Source organism: Macaca mulatta, chromosome 17 (assembly GCF_049350105.2).
Source record: "Macaca mulatta isolate MMU2019108-1 chromosome 17, T2T-MMU8v2.0, whole genome shotgun sequence".
Taxonomy (NCBI): domain Eukaryota; kingdom Metazoa; phylum Chordata; class Mammalia; order Primates; family Cercopithecidae; genus Macaca; species Macaca mulatta.
The window spans coordinates 10121607-10145786 of record NC_133422.1 but is presented as its reverse complement, the minus strand read 5'-3'; the positions used below and the strand labels follow the sequence as shown (position 1 = coordinate 10145786).

At 37.3% G+C, this 24180-nt stretch overlaps 1 protein-coding gene and 1 non-coding gene across 17 annotated transcripts in view; one reads left to right on the top strand and one right to left on the bottom strand.

Moving 5' to 3' along the window:
- The window catches only part of KATNAL1 (katanin catalytic subunit A1 like 1), a 296001-nt gene that overhangs the window by 19876 nt on the left and 251945 nt on the right, over positions 1–24180 (top strand). For all 16 annotated transcript variants that reach the window (XR_013407607.1, XR_013407610.1, XR_013407609.1 and 13 more), the window contains 3 exon segments: positions 4169–4344; positions 7349–7509; positions 22171–22339. Coding sequence is in view for 13 of the 16 variants with exons in the window: in XM_077973660.1 (XP_077829786.1) it covers positions 4183–4344; positions 7349–7509; positions 22171–22339 (492 nt within the window). In the remaining 3 variants the exon portion in view is untranslated.
- On the bottom strand, positions 5747–5849 carry LOC114673674 (U6 spliceosomal RNA). The gene has a single exon (XR_003724435.2). It is a non-coding gene; the product is annotated as a U6 spliceosomal RNA (small nuclear RNA).

The following is a 24180-nucleotide window of genomic DNA, read 5'->3' as shown; positions in this document are numbered from 1 at the left end:
TAATATTCTAAATTTGAAGATGAGACTTTCCATGGTTGTCCTGTATTCTGTGGATAGATCCACTGGACATTGAAATTAAAAGTAGTTGTATTAGTCCATTCTCATGCTGCTATGAAGAAATACCTGAGACTGGGTAATTTATAAAGAAAGAGGTTTAAGTGACTCACGGTTCTACATGGTTGGGGAGGCCTCAGGAAACTTAAAATCATGGCAGAAGGCACCTCTTCACAGGGCTGCAGGAGAGAGAATGAATGCCAGCAGGGGAAATGCCGGATTCTTATAAACCCATCAGATCTCATGAGACTCACATTATCATGAGAACAGCATGGGGGAAACTGCCCCCGTGATCCAGTCCCTCCACCTGCTCCTGCCCTTGACATGTGATTATTACAGTTCAAAGTGAGATTTGGTTGGGGACACAGAGCCAAACCATATCATTCTGCCTGTGACCCTTCCCAAATCTTATGTCCTCACATTTCAAAGCACAATTAAGCCTTTCGTACCGTCCCCCAAAGTCTTAACTCATTCCAGACTCAAAAGTCCAAGTCCAAAGTCTCATTTGAGACAAGGCAAGTTTCTCCCACCTATGAGCCTCTATCAAAAACAAGTTAGTTACTTTTTAGATATATTGGGAGTACAAGCGTTGAGTAAATACGCTTGTTCTAAATGGGAGAAATTGGCTAAAACAAAGGGATATAGGCCCCATGCAATTCTGAAATCCAGCAGGGCAGTCATTAAACCTTAAACTTCCAAAATTACCTCCTTTGACTCCATATCTGACATCCAGGTCACACTGATGTCAGAGGTAGGTTCCCATGGCCTCAGGCAGCTCCACCCCTGTGGCTTTGCAGGGTACATCCCCACCTCCTGGCTGCTTTCACAGCTGGCCTCGAGTGTCTGTGGCTTTTCCAGATGCATAGTGCAAGCTGTTAGTGGATCTACCATTCTGGGATCTGGAGGGTGGTGGCCCTCTTCTTACAACTCCACTAGGCAGTGCCCTAGTGGGGACTCAGTGGGAGCTCCAGCCACACATTTCCCTTCCGCACTTCCCTAGCAGAGGTTCTCCATGAGGGCCCTGCCCCTGCAGCAGACTTCTGCCTGGACATTCAGGCATTTCCATACATCCTCTGAAATCTAGAGGGAGGTTCCCAAACCTCAGTTCTCATCTTCTGTGCACCCACAGGCCCAACACCATGTGGAAGCTGCCAAAACTTGGGGCTTGTACCCACTGAAGCCATGGCCTGAGTTGTACCTTGGCCCCTTTTAGCCACGGCTGGAGTGGCTGGGTGCAGAGCACCAAGTCCCACGACTGCACACAACAGGGGGGCCCTAGACCCAGCCTAGGAAACCCATTTTTCCCTCCTAGGCCTCTGGGCTTGTGATGGGAGGGGCTGCCAACATCTCTGATGTGCCCTGGAGGCATTTCCCCATTGTCTTGGTGATTAGCTTTTGATTCCTTGTTACTTACTCGAATTTCTGCAGCTGGCAGAAATGGGTTTTTCTTTTCTGTTGCATTGTCAGGCTACGCATTTTCTAAACCTCTATTCACTGCTTCCCTTTTAAACATAAATTCCAATTCCAGGCCTAATCTTTGTGAATGGGTAAAACTGAATGCTTTTAAGAGCAACTCCCCCCTCCCAAATCACCTCTTGAACACTTTGCTGCTTAGAAATTTCTTCCGCCAGATACCATAAATCACTTCTCTCAAGTTCAAAGTTCCACAGATCTCTAGGGCAGGAACAAAATGCTGCCAGTCTCCTTGCCAAAGCATAGCAAGGGTCCCATTTATCCCAGTTCCCAACAAGTTCATCTTCATCTGCAACCACTTCAGCTTGAACTTCATTGTCCATATCACTATCACCATTTTGGTCAAAACCATTCAAGAAGTCTCTAGGAAGTTCCAAACTTTCCCACATTTTTCTGTGTTCTGAGCCCTCCAAACTGTTCCAACCTCTGCCTGTTGCCCAGTTCCAAAGTCACTTCCACATTTTCAGGTATCCTTGTAGCAGCACCTCACTCCTGGTACTAGTCTACTGTATTAGTCCTTTCGCACACTGCTATGAAGAAAAACCTCAGACTGGGTAATTTGTAAAGAAAAGAGGTTTAATTGACTCACAGTTTTGCATGGCTGGGGAGGCCTCAGAAAACTTAAAATCATGGTGGAAGGCACCTCTTCACGGGGGCAGGAGAGAGAATGCATGCCAGCAGGGGGAATACCAGACGCTTATAAAACCGTCAGATCCCGGCCGGGCGCGGTGGCTCACGCCTGTAATCCCAGCACTTTGGGAGGCTGAGGAGGGTGGATCACAAGGTGAGGAGATTGAGACCATCCTGGCTAACACGGTGAAACCCCGTCTCTACTAAAAATACAAAAAAAATTAGCCGGGCATGGTGGTGGGTGCCTGTAGTCCCAGCTACTTGGGAGGCTGAGGCAGGAGAATGGCATGAACCCAGGAGGCAGAGCTTGCAGTGAGCCAAGATAGCGCCGCTGCACTCCAGCCTGGGTGACAGAGTGAGACTCCATCTAAAAAAAAACAGAAAACAAAAAACCATCAGATCTCTCATGAGACTTACTCATTATCACAAGAACAGCATGGAGGAAACTGCCCCCTTGATCCATTTACCACCACCTGGTCCCGCCCTTGACACGTGGGGATTATTACAATTTAAGTGAGATTTAGGTGAGGACAGAGCCAAACCGTATTAGTAGTGTACTATTTGCTGCAGTGTGATTCTCAAGTAATGTAACTCTGCCTTCATGGAACCTATAAGGGGAAAATAACATGCCAAACACATAAACATTTGTTTTCAAAAATGTTTTGGAGTCAGTTGAAATGCCTAGAACTAGTGATGGTTAATTTTCAGGAAGAATTTTTGAATTCCTGAAGAACAGATAAGAGATTGAGAGTCAGAGTGGAAGAGTCAGGCTCCCCAAGCCAAAGTTTAATTCCCTGAATAAGTCATAGAGTAGTATTTCGATTTTCTTCTTTATGTGTATTCATTGGTTTACTGTTCCTGGAAATCAGAAGGCAATTTTGACTCTTTCTCAGGATATCATTCTCCTGTATCTCTGGACTTCTATTCTTTTTAGTCTTGGGAGGAAAGTATCTTTGCATAGAAGCCTTGGATGATTCTAGGAGACTTTTGGAAAGCCTGGAAGAAAAGCCAGAATTACTGGACTGGAGAGCTTTAGTGGAAGCCAGAAATTTAGAGGGTATTCTGACTAACATCTTATAGAAAGGAAAATAACGATAGTTATTTGCATGGCCAAAGAGCTATAGAGAATCATGGGGTCTTAGAAGATTACAAATTGGGGTTCAAAGAGTTTAATTTATAGGTGTTTGCTTAGATTTAAATTTGAGGCAATTACATGAGTATAAATGGTACACGGACAACTATAGACTGTCTTTAAAATCTATTCTTTAAGTATAACTTTTTATTCTTGGCCAAGAAGTTTTAGTGAGAACTAGTTCTTATAGTTTCAACTGACTTCAGTAGAAAATATATTCATATATTTATGTGATAATCATATTTTTTATGTTGTCAAGAATAAATTGAATAAAACAAGTTCATCTATTATTACAGCCTATGGTAATTATAAAGGAATAAGGAAAACTAGTGTCCAATTTTATGTATCTGTAAGTAAATCAGTAGTTCAGAGCTGTGTAACCTCTCTCCCTATTATTTCCATGGGTGTTCTTTTGTAATCTCCTTTATACTTCCAAATGTGAAAACTTTGCTTAGTATTATAAGATGCGTACAGATAACCTATAAGAATGGTAACTGTTTTGACTTTCAAAGTAGTTCTAGGCTGGGCACAGTGGCTCACGCCTGTAATCCCAGCACTTTGGGAGACCGAGGTGGGTGGATCACCTGAGGTCAGGAGTTTGAGACCAGCCTGGCCAACATGGTGAAACCCATCTCTACTAAAAATACAAAAATTAGCTGGGCGTGGTGGTGCACCCCTGTAGTCGCAGCTGCTCAGGAATCGCTTGAGCCTGGGAGGTGGAGGTTTCAGTGAGTCAAGATCACGCCGCTGCACTCCAGTCTGGGCAACAAAGTGAGACTCTAACTCAAAAAAAAGTAGTTTTAAACATATTTTAAAGAACAATAAATGTTTTAAAGTCAGTGCTGAAAACTTTAAAAAGTCATTATATTTTATGTTTAGGTCTCTGAAAGAAGATGAATTTGGCTGAGATTTGTGATAATGCAAAGAAAGGAAGAGAATATGCCCTTCTTGGAAATTACGATTCATCAATGGTATATTACCAGGGGGTGATACAGCAAATTCAGAGACATTGCCAGTCAGTCAGAGATCCAGCTATCAAAGGCAAATGGCAACAGGTAAGATGATATTAAAGTATTAGATGTGTTGGGACAGCAGTACCCTATTTTACTTGAGAGATTAGAGTCGGAAAATGAGTTTGAGATGGAAATAGTTCCTATTTATCTGAATACTGAACTATGTTTAAAATGTGCTCTTGTATATTTTAGTATCTTACCTAGTTAATGTTTTGTTTTTTGATCATATATCTCATGAGGTATGTTTTGAAGATATTTAATTCCAATTGAATCTACTTTTACTTTTTTCTGTTTTCATGATCAGTTACCTAATTGTGTGACTACAAACTTTTGAAATAAAGTATTTCATTCATTCATTCTTTTTTTTTTTTTTTGAGACAGAGTCTTGTTCTGTTGCCCAGGCTGGAGTGCAGTGGCACGATCTTGGCTCACTGCAACCTCTGCCTCCCAGGTTCAAGCAGTTCTCCTGCCTCAGCCTCCCAAGTTGCTGGGACTGCAGGCATGCACCACCATGCCCAGTTAATTTTTGTACTTTTAGTAGAAACGGAGTTTCACCATGTTGGCCAGGGTGGTCTTGAATTCCTGACCTAGTGATCCACTCACCTCAGCCTCCCAAAGTGCTGGGATTACAGGCGTGAGTCACCGCACCCGGCCCATTCTTTTTTTTTTTTTTTTTTTTTTTTTTTTAAGGGTTTTGCTCTGTCACCCAGGCTGGAGTGCAGTGGTGCCATCACAGCTCACTGCAGCCTCAAACTGCTGGGCTCAAGCGATCCTCCCACCTCAGCTTCCCAAGTAGCTAGGGGGACAGGTTCACACCACATGTCCAGCTAATTTTTAGATTTTTTGTAAGGACTGAGTATTGCTATGTTGCCCAGGGTGGACTCAAACCCCTGGCCTCAAGTGATCCTCCTGCCTTGGTCCCTCAAAGCACAGGTATTACATATGTGAGCCACTGTGCTGGACCTGAAATAAAGTATTCATACTTGCCCTTTTCCCTTTCATATTTACATGTTGTTTTGACCCATTTTGCAAAACTCTTTTGAAAGACTCCTTAAAAATACAAATGAGTCAGTAATCTAATAAAAAACATTACTATATTGTTGTCTTTTGACTATATAATTTGATTAATAAGACAGTTAATAAAAACTTGAATTTTAATTTACCCACTTACTGTTTTTTAAATTTAATGTTTTAATCAGTATCTTTTAGCATAGTTCTTGCTTTGCTGCTCCAATTTCAAATTAATTGTAACTTTTAAAAACGATTTTTTTTTTTTTACAAACCATACTTATAAGCAATAGATCTTTAAGGAAATAAATAGAAGCATCTTCAGTGATGTTTAAACAAAATTGGCTTTTGTTTTGTAAGGGTTTATTATTTAAGCTTGTGTTTTCACCTGTTATACTGAAACAACATAACATCCTTTTTAGAAAATGTTAAGTGAAAAAATACGGAACACTTCAGGAGTTCGTGTGTATCCCGTGCAGGGGACATACTGCTCTTGTCTGTGTTACTCCAGTGTTAGTATATGTGCTGCCAATGCAGACCACTCCCCACTTGGTGTTAAAATTTAAAATCTTTTAAAAATTACAAGTACTAAGTCAAGTATTTCTTTGAAGTTTCCATTTTATGTACTAATGCCTTTCAAGTGTTTCTTCTAGTTTTTCCATCAGTCAGAAATTGATGTTTTCCTAAGTTTTGAGGGTAAATTTGACTTATTTTCCAACTTAAATGTTACCAAATTATATTGATTGAGAACAATATACTTGCTCCAACTCAGGCTCAAATTTTTAGTTGTTTTCTTCTATCCTTCCTGTTAGCTACAGGCAGGGTATTTTATTAATCTATCATGGAAGTATTTTTGACATGTTCTGAATTGTGTATGTTAAATAGTGACCATTTCTACTATGTTTCTTTCCACTGGGTTCTGAAATTACATTTCTTCCAGTGTAGCATATTGTGTAATTGCATGTATTAGCAGTTGAATTTTACCTAGCTTTTTCTTTGGATCTATAACTCCTTCATATGTTCCTTTTAATATATTATTCAATATAAAGATGAGGGAAAATTTTTTATACTCTGCTTTACAGTATGACTTGCTTTCTGGTTAAAGAAAAAACAATTGTTAAAATGATTTATAATTGTAATTTTCTTTTCTTTCTTTTTTTTTTGACATGGAGTCTTGCTCTGTTGCCCAGACTGGAGTGCAGTAGTGTGATTGTAGCCTCGGACTCTTGGGCTGAAATGATCCTTCTGCCTCAGCCTCCTGAGTAGCTAGGACTGTAGACTCGCGCTGTCATGCCTGGGCTAATTTTTTTGTTTCCCTAGGCTGGTCTTGAATGTAATTTTTAATCTTTATCTGTTTACTTTTGAAAATGAGTTTGTGCTCAAAGTTTGAAAACACAAGAATTTCCTCATAGTATGTGTTCAGTTAAATTTTTTAAATACAGGAAAAACCTTGTCTTTGAAATAAAAATAAACTTTACTCAGAACTCAAAATAATTTAAATAAGGCAAAAATAATTCAGATTTCAGTTGAAGGAGAATTTAAATAAAAACTGGAAGTTTGTAATTCATAGTATAATACCACTTCTAGCTTTCAGACACTCATGACAGGCGTTTCATATTTAGTGATATTGGGAATAGGAATTGTGTTGAAAATTTTGGCTTACCGTTTTTTGGAATCTATTTACAAATATATTAAAAGTATTTAGCACAATATTTTACATTTCTTGGAATGTTTAACTTGTTACCTACTTAGTTGATTGTTTTAAATTGTATTAATGATCTTCACGTTCTTTGGTAGAAATGGAATTCCATTATGAAAGGGAGATAACTACTTATTAAAAGGTATAGAATTAAGGTTTTTTCAAACTAATTTCTGCCCTTTTCTCAGTATTACTTGAAATAGTTCTTTGTGTTTATGAATGTTTTAATGATTCATTTTTCATACTTTGACATTAAGAAAACATGCACTCTATAACAATTTATTTAAAATTTATGAAGTCTTTAAACAGCTTCTAGCATAAAGCCTTTTTTTTTTTAAGGTTCGGCAGGAATTATTGGAAGAATATGAACAAGTGAAAAGTATTGTCAGCACTTTAGAAAGTTTTAAAATCGACAAGCCTCCAGATTTCCCTGTGTCCTGTCAAGATGAACCATTTAGAGATCCTGCTGTTTGGCCACCCCCTGTTCCTGCAGAACACAGGTAAATAGAACTTTATATTCTCTTTAGGTTCTTCTAGTTAATTGATGTTCACAGTGAAGCATGCTTTGAACAAAGTATGAAAAATCATTTTTGGGGACATGTAAATTCAGTATCTGTTTTTAATATTCACATTTATAGGTTTACAGTTATGTATTTGATAAAGTACAGAAGTAAATGTCTTGTTACATATCTTGCTTTTAGAAATGCTTTATTTCGCTAATAACAATAGATGCCTATTGCTAGTCCTAAAATTTATCAGTTAAGAGAGGTCTTTTAGGTTTCATAATGGCAGCATCAAAACTTGGATAGTTTTGCTTTTTTGCTTGAAGAGATTCTAACAACTTCAGATGAAGTGGTGGAGAAATTGAATGTTCCTGGTTGGGCCTACAGTCAATTTCCAGAGTTTTAGTGTAGAAGGAACCTTACTGATAATGTTTAAGTGGCTTAGTGCTTAAAGTCAGATTCCTCGGTGTGGCGTCTCCCACCAGTTTTCTCTAATACCCAGCCTGTGCATCATTTACGTTAAACCTCTCTGTTTTTGCCCTTTTTTGTCATCTTGTCTGTGTAGTCTCTTCTTTCTGCAAGGATTACCCATAATCCCCATCTCTAAACAACTCATATTCATTCAAGTCTCAACTCAACTGACTATCCCCTCTGCAGCCTCTTTTGATTTGCCCAGACATAGCAGTTTGTTCGTAGTGGTTATCATGTTGCATTTATTTGTCACTTCACAAGATTTGCAAGGACAAGGACCATGGTTTTATTTAAAACAAAAATTAAATAATAAACTTTCATTGCTAACGCAGGGTTTGGCACGTAGTAGACATTCAACCAACATTGAATGAGTTAACTCCATTCGTTTCACAAGTGAGGAAACTGAAACCTGAGAGACCCTAATCATGCTAGATCAGGATGTGAGTTGAGGTCTTTCTGGCTTTCTGTCTGCTTTATTGTGAGGTGGTATTGTGGCCAGAGTGTTGCACCATAGAAAATATGTTTTCCTTTGGCCAGTCTCTATAGTAATCTGTTGAAATTTTCTAAAAACATTTTAAGAGCTATGAAAAATGGTTAATTTATTCCTTTGGATTTTTTCCACTGAATTACAGATAATTTTGTGATTTTCATTGTGAAAGCAGTAGATGAAGATTCTTTTTTAAGCTCTGCAACAATGTAGTTTTCCTCTGATGTAACCACCTTCAGGTGTTTTATACTAAGGTAACCCATATCCCCATATCCCTCGAAAGGCAGTGTTTTAAGAGTCATATCATTGTTACCATGGAAGTTCCAAAATACTGAACGAATGACATTTTAACCTACTATAACTTGAAATTTTCCTGTATGTATGTATAATGAAATACCTTGTTTTTTTACTGAAAGTCATTAATTCTGAAATATACTTCTAGTTTAAAGCTAAAAGCTGGCAATAACTTTAAATATAGGAATATATGCTCTGAATTGCTCGAGTACCATGATTCATTTCAAGCAGCAGTGTCTGCAGATAATAACTAATATTGATGGCTCAAACTGAATAAAAAGTTGTGGATGACATTTTCCCATTGATGAATACTGATCTCAAAATGTATCACTAGAATGACACTAGTCCAGTTATTTTCTTTTCTTTGTCCTTTCTTAACTGTTCGTAACACAAATCTGACTTATTTTTGTGCTTGTTTTTAAATCCTTTTTCTAAATGAAAGTGAAAGATGAATGGACCAGAATGTATTTCTCTGATTCTCCTTTCTTTGTACTAAATTTTTTTAAAAAGTTTTCTCTGTGCATAGCCATTGTATGTGGGTTTTTTGTTTTTTTGTTTTTTTTCCTCTGTGGATCAGAAACCCTGAATAAAAGCAAATCGCAGATTGTATATTGTCTGGGGAAAAAATAGATTTTCATTCCCATGTGTATCAACAACAATAAGAAAACACTTTACAACTCCACAAGGTTCTACTAGAGAAGGAAATATAAGACATTGAGTAATAGCATGGGATTAATAGTTTAAAACTTTATGAATAAAATTTTTATGTAAGCAAAAACAGTGGGTCCTTCATCAATTAACAATGTAAGGTGAACATTAATGAACTAAATCTTATGCTGGTTTGTGGCACAGAATGTATGCAAGGGCTGATAAAATAAATATTCAGATTGCAAATTTAGATTTAAAGGTTATGGAGGATTAGAGTTGTATGATATTTTTCTTGTTTTACAAACTTTGTTTCTTCTCCAGGTCATGTAAAACAAATATAATAAGATTTTCACTTAGTGATAGTGAATGGTAGATAGTCATTGGATATTCTTGGTTTAATGGAAAGACATTTGACTTCAGTTGATGAGATTGTGGATTCTGCTTCTGAAACCTACTTGCTTTATGACTTTGAGCAAGCCATTTACCCTCCCTAAACGTTAGTCTCACTATCTGTAAAATGAAGATCTCTACCTCATGGAATTGAAAAAAAAAATTAAGACAGCAACTGGCCTGTAATAAGTAATTAAAGTTAATGGTCATCTCTGAAATAAAGGACTACAAATCCTTTCAGAGAAATAGCAAGAATAACAATTAAAAGTGATAGCCTCATTCATAAAACAAGTCCTTTTATTTTCTCCCTGCAGATTCTACCTAATTCCTTAGTTTCCTGAAACATTTCAAGAGCTCTGACAGAGAGGGTATGACTTTTTAAATGTCCAAGTCTTAAGCAGTTGGTGATTATTTCCAGGGGAAGGATGATAGCTAATAATTATTAGTCACTTACTGTATATGTTATATACATTATTTTATTTAAAACCCAAGTGATCCCATGAAGTTTAGGTACTGTTACTGTGTATCCATATTATCATCACTAATTTATTATTATGAACCCCATTTACAGTTGAGGAAACTGAAGCTTATAGCTTGTAATTTTTCCAAAGTCATCTGAACAAGGAAGTAGCAGAGTCAGGATTTGAACCCAAGTCTCTTCATCTTCAGGAGTCTTATTTGTATGCACTCTGCTATATTACTTTTGCATACATACTCAGTGGGTATATTCTGAGTATATTTTGATACACATCTGTATATCCTGGTATTATCTACTTGTTAACATTCTTACTAGTAGTGGTGGAAGAATAAACAAACCGAAAATGCTTAATGAAATTTTGATATTTCAAGGATAACTAAAAAGAACTTTCCAAGCGAGCACCACACTGAAATTACAATTTAAGTCAATAGGAAAATATGATATTTTCTTGTTTTGTTTTTTCTTTTCTTTTTTTTTTTTTTTGCCATCTATCATCTTGTAATTTACCTTGTTTTATACAAAGCATTTCAGAGATGCTTCCGGTGTGATTGGCATTAGCCACTAATTTGGTAGCCCTGTTTATGGTTCTGTTCTTTTCACTTCATTGACATTTAACAGACACTTCTCCATCCCTGTTGCTGCGTACCAAGGTAATCTGTGTATTGTGATTTTCCATCAGTGGTGTTGCCACGTTGTTTGAAGTTCTATTTCTGTGTCATGGGTCTGCTGAATTTGATCATAATTAAGGTTTAAATCACCAGCAGTTGCTTGGATAAATCAAAATAATATTTTAAAATTTTGATTCATTGCCTTAAATGTGAGTAAACTGAGCTACAAAAGTAGGATCATGATGGTAGGTAGTGGCAATTTTAGAATTAAACTCCAAAGAGATGAAGTCTCTAGCTCATTCTTAGTGTCCTAAGTTAAAATATTTCTTGTATTAATGAAATGATTTTATAATAGTTTACATGTAGGCTTATTAACTACATTTTCTTTAATGAATTGGTTTCTTCCAGTGATACCTGAAACCGTGAAAGTAGTATTTTCTATATTGCAGCAGTATTCAACATGGTATATATTCAATAAACTATTCTTCATTTAGCTTAAAAAATAAGTATGGTAGGTCCTTTTTCCCCCCAACTTTATTGAGGTATAAATAACAATTAAAAATTGTACATATTTAAGGTATACAGGTTGATTATTTGATATATATATGTGTTTTGAAGTACTTATCACAGTAAGCTAATTAGCATATCAGTTACCTCACATTTATTTTGTTTTTCGTTTTCATTTTATGGTGAGAACACTTAAGATCTACCCTCTTAGCAGATTCAAGTATACAGTATTGTTAACTGTAGTCACCTTGCTGTACATAAGATATCCAGAACTTACCGTGCATGACTGAAACTTTGTACTCTTTGACCAATATCACCTCATTTTCTTCTCCCTTATCCCCTGGTAGTAACCACTCTACTCTCTTTCTAGGAGTTTGACTCTTTTTATATTCCACATATAAGTGAGTAACATGGTTTGGATGCTTGTCCCATTCAAATCCCTTGTTGAAATGTGACCTCCATGGTTGGAGATGGGGTCTGGTGGGAGGTACAGGATCATGGGGACAGATTCCTCATGAACGGCTTAGTACCATTTCCTTGGTAATGAGTGAGTTCTTGCTCAGTTCACATGAGATCTGATTGTTTACAAGAGTGTAGCACTGCCCCCTGCAACCCTTCTTGCTCACTCTTTCGCCTCGTGATATGCTGGCTTCCCCCTTTGCCTTCTGCCATGATTGTAAGTTTCCTGAGGTCTCACCGTAAGCCAAGCAGATGTTGGTGTCATGCTTGTACAGCCTGCAGAACCATGAGTCAAGTACACCTCTATTTATAAATTACCCATCCTCAAGTATTTCTTTAAAACAATGCAAAACAAAAACAAAAACAAACAGACTAACACAGTCAGATCATGTCGTATTTGTCTTTCTGCATCTGGCCTATTTCACCTGCCACAAGGAAATGGTAGGATTTCCCTCTCTTAAGGTAGAATAATATTTCTCTTTCTTTGTGTGTGTGTGTGTGTGTGTGTGTGTGTGTGTGTGTGTATGTGTGTGTATGTGTACACACACCCTGCCCCCAACATATATGCACACATTTTCTTCATTCATCTGTCAATGTATTTTTAGTTTGTTTCCATATCTTAGCTATTACCAGTAATGCTGAAATGAACATGAGAGTGCAGAGATCTGACACACTGATTTCATTTTCTTTGGCTGTATGCTCAGAAGTGGGATTGCTGGATCATAAGTTAGTTCTACTTAATTTTTTGAAGACTCTCCATACTGTTCTTTATAATAGCTATATAGTACCAATTTATTCCAAGTGGTAGGTCTTTCAAAGTTGCATCTTTTGGGAGAGAGAGCAGTAAGAATAGGATACACAAGCCTGAAATTAATCATTTTATTTCTTCTATATAGACGCACTAAAACTTTAATAGGCCTTCTCAAGAACCAAGGGGAATGGTATACTGTGTTTCTGTAAACATATAGATAGGAAGATTGATTTTTTTTTTTGGATCAAATTAGTGCTATTCAGTAGAAAATCAGCAAAGAGGAAATTTTTATTGACTTGGTATTAAAGTTGTTGTCTTATGTTTCTTTGGGTACTCAGAGAGATTAAGTAACTGACGGTGTTTTATATCCCAATTTGCATTGAAAAAGATGAGTTAAGGTCAAAGTCAAGTACTGATAGAGAATAAACTATCATTCCTGCATACAGGTATTTCACCCAGGCTCTGGCTCAGTTATTTTCCTGGGGTTAGAAGGTTGGGGAGCAAGTTTTTCTATCAGTTCCACTACTAATTGAGTGATCCTGCAAGTTCCTCTCTCTATACCTCATATTCCCTTCTGTAAAACGTATATTGAAGTGAGATTGCTTTGTAGGATGCTGGCCTCTAGTATGCCTAGTACTGTGCCTGGTGCTGTCCCACATATGGTGGGATGCCGAAACAGACATGTTCCCTGCTCTCTTAGGCTTATGATTTTGTAGATGGGTGTGAAAGCCATTACAGAGTTAGAATGGACTGGATTTGGTGATTAATGAGATATAGAGAATGAGAGAAAAATTGGAGCAGATAATATCTACATCAAGCTGTTGAATAGGAGTTAGAAATGAGAACCAGACTTTGAGCGAGATTGGGATTCGTGTAGTTATTTCAGAATCATCAGCAACTAATGACAAAGAAATTTTAAGGTCATACTTTGTATGATGGAATAGGTTATTTGCCTAATACTATTGGCAGATTGAGATTATACTCATTTTCTTACAATTCTGGAGTCTTATTATCTTCTAAAATTCTGTTTCTGAGGTATGGGATGGACTCTTATTTGTAGACTGAGTGGAACGTGGGTAGCAGGGCTGATTAAGCACACTAATAACTGACATTTAGTGAGTTCTTAACTGTGAACCAGGTATTGTGCTTTTACATGGTTACTTTTTAAATCTTCGTAACCATCCTTAAAATAGGTACTATTATTATCATCCCTGTTTTTCAGAAGAAGACACTGAGGCTTAAAGATTCTAAGTTACGTTATCAAATGCGTGTAGGTCAGATAGGATAAGGATTGAGAACTGGCATTGATGTAGCAGCAGGAGATCACTGGTGGCCTTGATGCACAGTTTTGGTGAAATGGTAGAGAATGATGGAATGGGTTCAAAGAATGCAGAGCGAGGAGCTGAAGACGATAAGTATGCACAGTTCCCTCAGTGAGTCTTGCTGAAAAAGGGAGCCAGGAAAGTGAGTGCCAGTTGGGGAAGACAAGTCGTTGAGGTTTGTTGTTTTAGAGAGAAAGGAATAACAGGAGGTTTGTATGCTGGCGGGAATGCTGCGGTAGAAAGTTGATGATGCGTGGGCTAGATGGACAACTACTGGAGCAGTGCCGTTAGGTGACAGGAGGAGATGAGATCTAATGCACATGTACAGGGAGTGCATGGGCAGCTGGCTCAGAGTCACAGCGGGGAGGCAGGGGCATGTAAGGGTGTGGTTGTAGAGAGGTGGGCAGATAGAGATGTGAGCGCTTGTGCAATCATTTCAGCAAGGAGAAAAATGCAAGCAAGACTATCTGAGATTGAGAACAGAGTGTGTTTTTCAGGGTCTAAATTCTGATCTAATGTGTTCCAAGGGTGGGAGGACATTCCATTTGGTTATTTTATTTTTTTTGTTCCTTTATGTAAGTTTTCTCTAGGGAGCATTTGTATTATTTTATAGGACTCAGTGGTCACTCTTAAATTTCCATTCTCCAGTTCTAGGTATGTAATACAATAAGTGCTTAAAAACTTGGCATTTCTATCTTTTTTTAATGTTACAGAAAAGGCAACTGAAAGATAGAAATTATAATTCATTAAAGATTAAGTAGTGGGAGCAAGATAGTGGTAAGTCAGAATGGAGCCATAACAATTACTTTTACATTTTTGTTGAAAAGATCTTTGCCTTGCTGCATGTTAGTGACTGTCATTTTCCCCTCCTCCTTGCAAACTGCTGTTTAATGTGTAGTATACATCTGTTGCCCTTCAGTGCCCCTTTTTTCTTTTTCTTTTTCTTTTTTTTGAGACCAAGTCTTGCTCTGTCGCTCAGGCTGGAGTGCAGTGGCGAGGTATCAGCTCATTGCAACCTCCGCCTCCTGGGTTCAAGCGATTCTCCTGCCTCAGCCTCCTGAGTAGCTGGAATTAGAGACGTGAGCCACCACGCCTGGCTAATTTTTGTAGTTTTAGTAGAGACAGGGTTTCACCGTGTTGGTCAGGCTGATCTCGAACTCCTGACCTCGTGATCTGCCTGCCTCGGCCTCCCAAAGTGCTGGGATTAAAGACCTGAGCCACCATGCCCAGCCCCTTTTTTCTTAATTATAAGAAATCCTGCTGCTCTTCAGTCATTGCAGTATTGGGACTGAATTCTTGAAAATACCAAATAACTTCCTCACTTAATAATGAAAATGTCTGTTCACTGGACTTACATTGTTTTACTTTCATAATACTTGATATCATGTTGACCATCTTCTTTGGAACTCTCTTTTCCCTCCTAAGGCTTCTGTGACATTACACAATTCTGTTTTTTTCCTCTTTTATTCTGACTGCAGCCTCTTTCTCTTATCTCTTCCACTTGTTGCTCCCTAGTCCTTAGCTTTGTGAGCCCTATGGAGCCAAAGAGCAGTAGAAAGAAGGTCCTTACCCTCCAGGAGCTCATGTTTCCTTTGCACAGAACTTGACCATTCACCAGGCTAGATACAGTTTGGATCTATGTCCCTGCCCACATCTCATGTTGAGTTGTAATCCCTAATGTTGGTGAAGGGGTCTGGTGGAAGGTGGTTACATCATGGGGGCGGATTTGCCCCTTTGGTGCTGTTCTCATGATAGAGCTCTCAAGAGATGTGGTTGTTAAAAAGTGTGTAGCACTGCCCCTTCCACCTCCCCCCACCCCCCACTCTGGCCATGTGATGTGTCTGCTCCCCTTTCACTTTCTGCCATGATGATAAGTTTCCTGATGCCCCTCCAGAAGGTGAGCAGATGCCAGCTTCCTGTACAGCCTGCTGAACTGCGAACCAGTTTACACCTCTTTTCTTTGTAAATTACCCAGTCTCAGGTATTTCTTTATAGCAGTGCAAGAGCAGGTTCTTCTCCTAGCCCTACCACATGGCTTCTCCGAGGACAAATCATTCAACCTGTCCCTCATTTTCCTCCTCTGTAAGTTGGGGATCAACATGAAAATTACTTCATAGGGTTATTACGAGAATTAAATGATTTAACGCATGTAAAGTGTGAAGAACATCCGGACACACAGAGCTCAAGATGTGGTTGCCATTTTCATTGCCTATCCCTTACTTCCAGCCCACTTGATGTTCACATGGCAAATGCCCTCACCTCATTTGTTCAAATGGCACATAGAGAGTCCTACCCTGACCACCCTGTTTTAAATATTTACCCTTCACTGTCACCACTCTTGTTCCCTTACTCAGCTTTATTTTTCTTTATAGTACTCATTGTCATCTGATATTATTATATTATATATTGTATTATATTTGTGTGTTACCGTCCCTGCTAGATTGTAAGCTTTGTAAGGTCAGGACCTTTTATTGGTTTGCTGCTTTACCCTCCGCACCAAGAATATTGCCTGCCACAGTGTAAGTATTCCATAAATATTTGTTGAAAGAATGAGTAAATAAAATACTTATTTAGGTTTATTCATGCGTTTGCCAATGGTTTTGTTTACCATTTCTTGCATTTCACTATTTCTAGATTCAGTTTCATCTTTGCTGAAGAATATTTAGTAGTTTTTACAGCCAGGGTCTCTATTAGTGGTAAACTACTAGTTCTTTTCTCAAAATATCTGTATTTTCCTATCACTCTTTCATGATGTTTTTTTTTTTTTTTTTTTTTTTTTTTTTTTTTTTTTTTGAGACGGAGTCTCGCTCTGTCGCCCAGGCTGGAGTGCAGTGGCCGGATCTCAGCTCACTGCAAGCTCCGCCTCCCGGGTTACTAGTTTGGTAGTTAGTCTCTGTGCTTTGAAGGTGACATTAGTAATAGTTTTTTGTCTCCTGGTGTGTATTACCAGTCCGTTTGTTGTTTGTTTATAGGTAACTTTTTTTCTCGTTGGTTTTAAGGTTTTTTTTTTTTTTTTGTCTTTGTATTAAACAGTGTCACTGTGAATTAAGTGTAGATTTATTTTTATTTATACTTAAGATTTGTGCACCTTTTGCTCAAATTTTTAAATGCTTCTAATCATATTAAACATACTTATTTTGTAGCCTATAGCTGGCAGTTCTCTTATCAAAGTTATTGAGAGTCATCTTGCTTTATGTTACTTCTGGTGAGCCTCGTGTGCGGTAAAGTTGAGAACTTTTCTTCAGCAAGGGTTTAACAAGTCATTTCAATATGTGGCTTGTTTGGAAGAAGGTGTCACTCCTGAGACGTCTGGGTCTGCTTCAGCCTGGTGCCTTAGGGATGTTACCTGCCTAGGCCCACCTTTAGGCCCACTTTCTCTGCTTAAGGTAGTGTAAAATTGAGTCACAAATCACATGAGGATGGGCCCTTTGCTGCTCTATCTAGGGGGTACTTTTGCTTCACTTCACAAATGTAGAACATAGACCCAAGTAGAAAAATGTACTCATTTCTTCTGTCTTTAAAATTCTACCCTTTTACCAAAGTGGCTGTCCTTTGAGGGTCCTGGCTTTATGTGGTAGTCTCAGTTCAACTTTGACTAGTGTGGGGCTATGACCCTGTCTCAGATCTCACTTGTGGTCAATAAATCTCAAGCCCTCAGATATCTGAGGCCCAAAACACTGACAGACTGCCATGTCTTCAGCTCATGTGCTTCTGTTTCTCTCTCTCTTTCTTGGCTATTAGGTATTTCACTTACCTTATGGTAAGGTCAGCTATGTATATAAAAGGATATTGGTTACATTTTACCTAGAATTCCTACATGTTTTATTGTGGGAAGGTTTTCAGCTTATTTATTTTTGTCATCACTACATATTATTTTTGTAGTTCTATTATCAGTTCTCGAGGGGCTTATCTTACAGCTTGTTGGGTTTTTTTTGTGACTTGTTTATATTTGAGTTGAGAAGTCTTCTTCAGCAAGGTTTTAGTTATAGGGTTTATGTGAACAGAAAGTGATGTCTAGTATAATTGTAAAATATGTATGTACATTCAGCTAAATTATAGGCTTAGTGAATGTGGTAGTATGTCACATGCTTTTAATATCCACTTGGTTTTATAAATCAGTAGAATAATCTCAGAAGTTGACAATAAACTGGACAAAGACCTGTGAGAATTTTTCTAAACTTCACCTGATACTATTTTATTATCTGTAGAGTAGAAGTTGTATAGTCCTGATAATACGAAAAAATACCATTGTTTGTCAAGTTTTAAAGTCTTTAGAGTTAGGCAAAAAATAAATTAAATATCTTAGGTTTTTCAAGTTCAAAGATTTTTATAATTTAATGGTAAAGGCAATGACCTATCTGTAGAGCCAAAGAAAACCAAAATACAAGCAGTGATTAACTTGCCTGGGAGTGATGGAATTCCATCATTAGTGAAAGGTTTAGTAGTTTTCACACCCCTTGCCTCACTCTTGAAATGATTGAATGAATGGCTTAGCAACTTTAAATAAGATTTTAGTATGGCTCATCAGAAACACTGACAAGAATCCACTCAGTATCCCAGCTTGAATAACTGTTGTGGGTAACATCAAAATGCTAGGAATCCAACCCCCAGCCTATTAAATGGGATTGTATAATTTTTGGTGTGAGAAGTATGTCTGTAGCTCCAGATCTTAAACCATCTGAAATTTCTGGTTTACTATTACCTTGGTTAAGTTGGATAAGTGTTTTCTGTAGTAGTTAAGCAGAGCTTTTAACTCCAGGAAAATTTAAAATTAAGACTAGATATGTCTAAGAGGATGAAAACTATGGTAATAATGTTTTTCTGTTTAAGGATATGTATATATTTGCATATTTATTTTTTATGTACTTGGAATTTTTAAGAAAATTAATAATTATTTAATATAATATAATAATATTTAAGAATTAATAATATTTTAAAGGTTCCTACTTAAAATATTTGTTTATAATCTGATAGCAAATAATTTAAAACTTCTAAAGTCCTTTTTAGAACCAGAAGCTATCCTTAATGATTAAATTCTGAAAAGTCACTTGGTTTGTGAAGACACCACTGAAATTTAGTAGAAAAAGGTGGGTCGCATCAGTAAATGCTTCTAGAGTAATTGATTATCCATTCGGGTGAAAAAAAATCAAGATACTTTCCTTCCCCACCTCACATCATACAAAAATTAATATAAAATAATCAATACCTAAAATATTAAAAGTAATAAAGTAAAACTTCTAGAAGGAAACATGGGAGGGATATCATCATGATCTCGGGGTAGGCAAAGATTTATTAAACTGGCCACTAAAACATTAAATATAAAATAATGATAAATTGGACTCCTAGAATTATGACCTTCTCTTTATCAAGAAAGATACCATTAAGAGAAGTAAAATACCTTTGTAACAGACTTGCACCTGTACATGTGTCCCTGAATCTAAAATAAAAGTTGAAAATAAAATACAAAAATAAAGAAAAAAGGAAATCATACACTGGGAGAAGATATTTGCAAAGCATGTATGTGACAGAGGACTTGTATCTGGACTATATAAAGCAGTACCAATAAGAACATGTACATATAATATTGATACTTAATATAGCTTAGAAGGAGGAAGTACTGGATTTCAAAGGAGATGAGGCTTATTTGCATGTGATAGAATAAGGCATCTTTCTTATTCCTATAGGGAAATCTCAAATAGGAGAATTGAGCCCAGTATAGATACTTTTGTCTTTCACCTGTTATTCTGTAAATATGAAGTGCTATAAGCTAGTACAGTGTCAGTCTGTTTGACCATTAGTGCAGCGGTCAAGGACACTATGTAATCCTACCAAAGTCTCTTTTTAAAGAGAGACTAGTAAAAGAAGCCTTGAGACCTTTATTGTTTACACAGCCTGGAAGCTGTCACTGAGTCCTTAAATTGAAGCATGACATTGTGCAGTGATGCGCTAGTGGACAAAGAAGTACAGAACAGAATCAAGGATGTCCTTTGGGAAGTCCACAGAGTCTGTTACAAATGTAATATCCCGTTGCAGTGAGATGGAACTGAAGACTTACAAAGCAGAGGCACACTTCCTGTGGACAGGGGCCCTGCCACAGACAACACATCTGGCTTCTTGAGCAGTTTCACTCAGACTATTTAGGAGCCCATCAGAATATTGAGTGGCAGGACAAGGTCAGTAATGGCAAACACCCAGAATGCAGCCGGTGTAAGAGTTTTGAACCAATTCTTCCACAGTACAGCTTTACTGAGCAGGATGTGTGTGGAGAATGGACTACAGCAGGACTCCTAGGCGGTCGTTGAATTGCAAGCTGAGGTGGGGAAAGCACACGCTGAGGAGGCAGAAGGAGTGTTGTCTGAGACCTGCTGCGGTGCACCCTGAGCAATGAGGTCCTGCAGAGCGGGCGCAGCCGCCCCAGCAGCTGCCATCCAGCTGGGAGGGACGGGCTTGCTGTTGGTGAGCGGAGGCTCTGGCTAGCTGTTGAGTCTGAAAAGCAGGACCACAAAGAAAACAGACTGTTTAAACAGCAGGTGAAGCCGCTCACAGAAGAGCAGACTTGATGCAAATCCTGTGTGGAAAAGATTGTTGGTCTCATTTTACTGTCTTTGGCCATACCCATAAATCTGATTCAGGAAAGACATTTATGTGTACACAAGTATATACAAATAAAAGTAAAGTTGTACTCTAGTACTTTCTACCCCTTCATCAAAAACAAACAAAAACAAAAACACAGTGGTCACATCGAAATACTAGAAATAGAGCAATTTAACAATTACAATTTTTTATTTACCAGACTCACCACATTTTTATTTTATAGGCAGAATGCTTAAAAGACTGCTAATGTCCTAAAGACAATAATGTAATAATACTTTAAATTTCAAAATGCCTCATAGCCGTTACCATGCACTATTCTGTAGTTCCTTTCCTGTGGATTTCTTTCACAAGGTTCCTTGTCTTTGTCTCCTCCTAGGGTCAGAGTGGTAGAGACCATATACCTCCTAATGGGTGCCTTAGTAAATACTTGTTTAACTGGACAGAACCCTAAGGATTAAGATGTCAGTGTATGGTAACCTCATAGACACGGTTTTCACCAGCCTCATAGCAATTTCATGGTGGACTCTAATTCCAGCATCTAAATATGCTATGTCAGATTTGCAACATGTTAACACATTTTTTTTCTTTTTCTTACCGTTTTGGCCTTTCGTTTGCAACTGTCATGGCTTTTTATCCATTTTCCTATCTTTGAATTATGCATATGTGTCACCTTTTCTGATAGGAGGAACGGAACTCCATGATGAGTTAGGTGAATTGTAAGTGTGAGGTTGGAAAGGGGATAATAATAGATATGGCATGTGGTTAAAAATGGAATACACATATGGGATCTGGAGGGCTACAGATACATACATAGCTATATAGAGAGAAAAGGTAGGAAAACAGGTAGAGACATTTCAAGAGAGAACTAAGATTAGACACGAAGTGATAGAGTCCCTTTCCCAAGAACCAAAAAGAGACAAAAACTGTGCTGAGAAGCCTCAAAACTTCACCGTTTGCAGGAGACAAGTTCCACGGTAGATGAAACAAAATATGCTATTTTGAATGCATATATGTATTAAAATTTTTAATCACAGTTGGAGGACTGTATAATTTGAATGCTTCCGTAATTTTTAGACATTCTCAAAACATGAATATTTTTAAACATAAATTACTTAAAGATTTCATTGTTAGCTCTGCCATTTGTAATTTGATGAGTGAAATGTTTCATTTTCCATTATAGAAGCAGAGAAAATCATCTTGGTCGTCAAACAGAAATTAGTAAAATGTACAAATAGACTTATTTAGAATTCCTATCCTTACAGCTTTTAATGCTTTTTTCTAAAAAAAAGTTACTTATTCTTGGTTTAGGACAGTAATGAATAAAATTACTGCCTTTGCATTACGTTGTTAAGATTGTTAGATGGGGATAGTCTGTGTTGCCCTCTATTGGTGATTAATAGTTAACTTTTGACAGAATAATTGCTGCTGTGTGTCATTTGTGTATTTAATAATTGTATCAGCCAGTATATTTTAGAAAAAAGAATTTGGGAAAACCAGCCTATAGTTGTGGCTGTGAATTGGCCAAAGGTGAAAAAATTAGATTTCGGACTTTTTGATTTAACAATTTTATTGACTAAGGTAGTATTGAGATACTTTTGCCTTTGATTAATTTTAATTTTAATTTTTTTTTTTTTTTTTTTTTTTGTCAGAGCTCCACCTCAGATCAGGCGTCCTAATCGAGAAGTAAGACCTCTGAGGAAAGAAATGGCAGGAGTAGGAGCCCGGGGACCCGTAGGCCGAGCACATCCTATATCAAAGAGTGAAAAGCCTTCTACAAGTAGGGACAAGGACTGTAGAGCAAGAGGGAGAGATGACAAGGCAAGACGCTGTCTTTCTGTAATTCACTCGCTTGAAGCCCAGGACTTTTGGTGGATGTTACGATTTGTGTTGGCTTTTCAGGATCCTCTGGTTTTGACGGGGAAAAGTTAGAAACAAGTCTCATTCAAAGCCTAAGTAGTCTTTGTATTTTGAAGGCCATGCTGCAATGCAAATGACCTCAGAGGCATAGTAAATATATATATACACATACATGTATAAAAATATTTAGTGCAATGGATCCCTTGTAAGAAAAAATACGGCTTTAAAACTTTTTTGAAAAATATTTTAATAAGTATTCTGAATAGAAATGAGCAATAAGTGAAAACAGTTATGGGGAAAGACAAGAAAGTAGATATATGTGTTCACAGAATAAGATGAGGGATATGATTTACTACTGCCAAAAATAAGTATCTTTGATTTATCTGTAGATTATTGTAGAACAAGATTTTTTTTTTTTTTTTGCCTTGAGAAAATTCCCCTTGCTTAGGGTTCATTGTGCACATTTAGTTATTTAGGAAATTGATTGGTGAATAAACATAGTACTGGGTGGAAATTGTGTACTTCCCTTAAAATGGACTTAGGACAGTGGGTTGAAGATAATCTTACAGAGGACTTAGGACAGTGGGTTGAAGATAATCTTACAGAGGAAGGAGATAGCCAGGATGATCTGATGTGTCTCTTAGGCCTTAATTTCAGTAAAAAGAGAAAAAAATTTTAAGTGATAGTATTTCCCATTTCTACTGTGATGTCATAAATGAATGACAATGTAATTGAATTGCCACAAAGAAGTTTTTTTACTAGAGATTCAGGATCTGTCATCACATTCAGACCATGATATGTATAATAAAGACATATCTAATAAAAAGTGGTTATCCATCAAAACTGTATTTGAATATTTTTATTACATGTAATTTTGATCTGTAGATAAGGACTCTAGACCAACTTCCTAGGTCTTGTAATACATAGACCATGATAGAATAAAATTGGTGTTTTCTGAGTATTTCTGAGATAATTCAAAGACATATTCTACCTCCCTGCCTCAATAGGACACTGAAAATGGAATTAGATTTTTTAAATGTTTGTAATTTGTGGGAGCTTTTATGCCATGAAAACAGCAAGTGATTCTATTTCAGATCCTTTTTGGGATTAGCAAAGGGTAGTAATAAATACATTAACTTTGAATTTGTTCTCCCCATTATCAAAAGCCATATAAATGGGTACTTGAAACGCTGTATCTTAAATGTTGTTTTTGTTTCTTTTCTTCATTTTTATGCATTGCATAAAAATGCATTGGTTTGCATTATGGAGAATACAGTAGGGGCTGAAATCCAACCCCGTTTGCCAGCAGCTTTTAGATAAACCTTTAGAACAGGATAAGGAACTTCCAGTTTTGAATTTACAGAAGAGAAGAACCATGGTCATGGTTTACTGGATGCTGCTTTGCTAGGCACTGTTCAGAGTGATTAAAAAGTAATTTATGAAACAATCCTGTGAAGTAGGTGTCTTACTATCCCCACTTTACTGATGAAGAAGCTGTGGTACAGAGGGCTAAAACTTGCTAAGATCTCACAGTAAGAGATGAAGACTAGAAGAATGGAATTTGTGAAGTCACGCTTCTTTTTCCTGTTTAACCTTAAGATTTTTCATGTTATGTAGTATCCCCACTTACCGAGCTAGATGAAAAGTTGGATTGGATTTAACAAAAGAGATCCAGAACAATTAAATGTTAGTTTTTAAATGTGACTTTTAAGCAAAGAACAAAATAAGCAGCATTTTTTGAATGTCAAATACATTTTTTTTTTCTGGAAATTATAAATTGTCTTTCGTTTATAATGTTATCA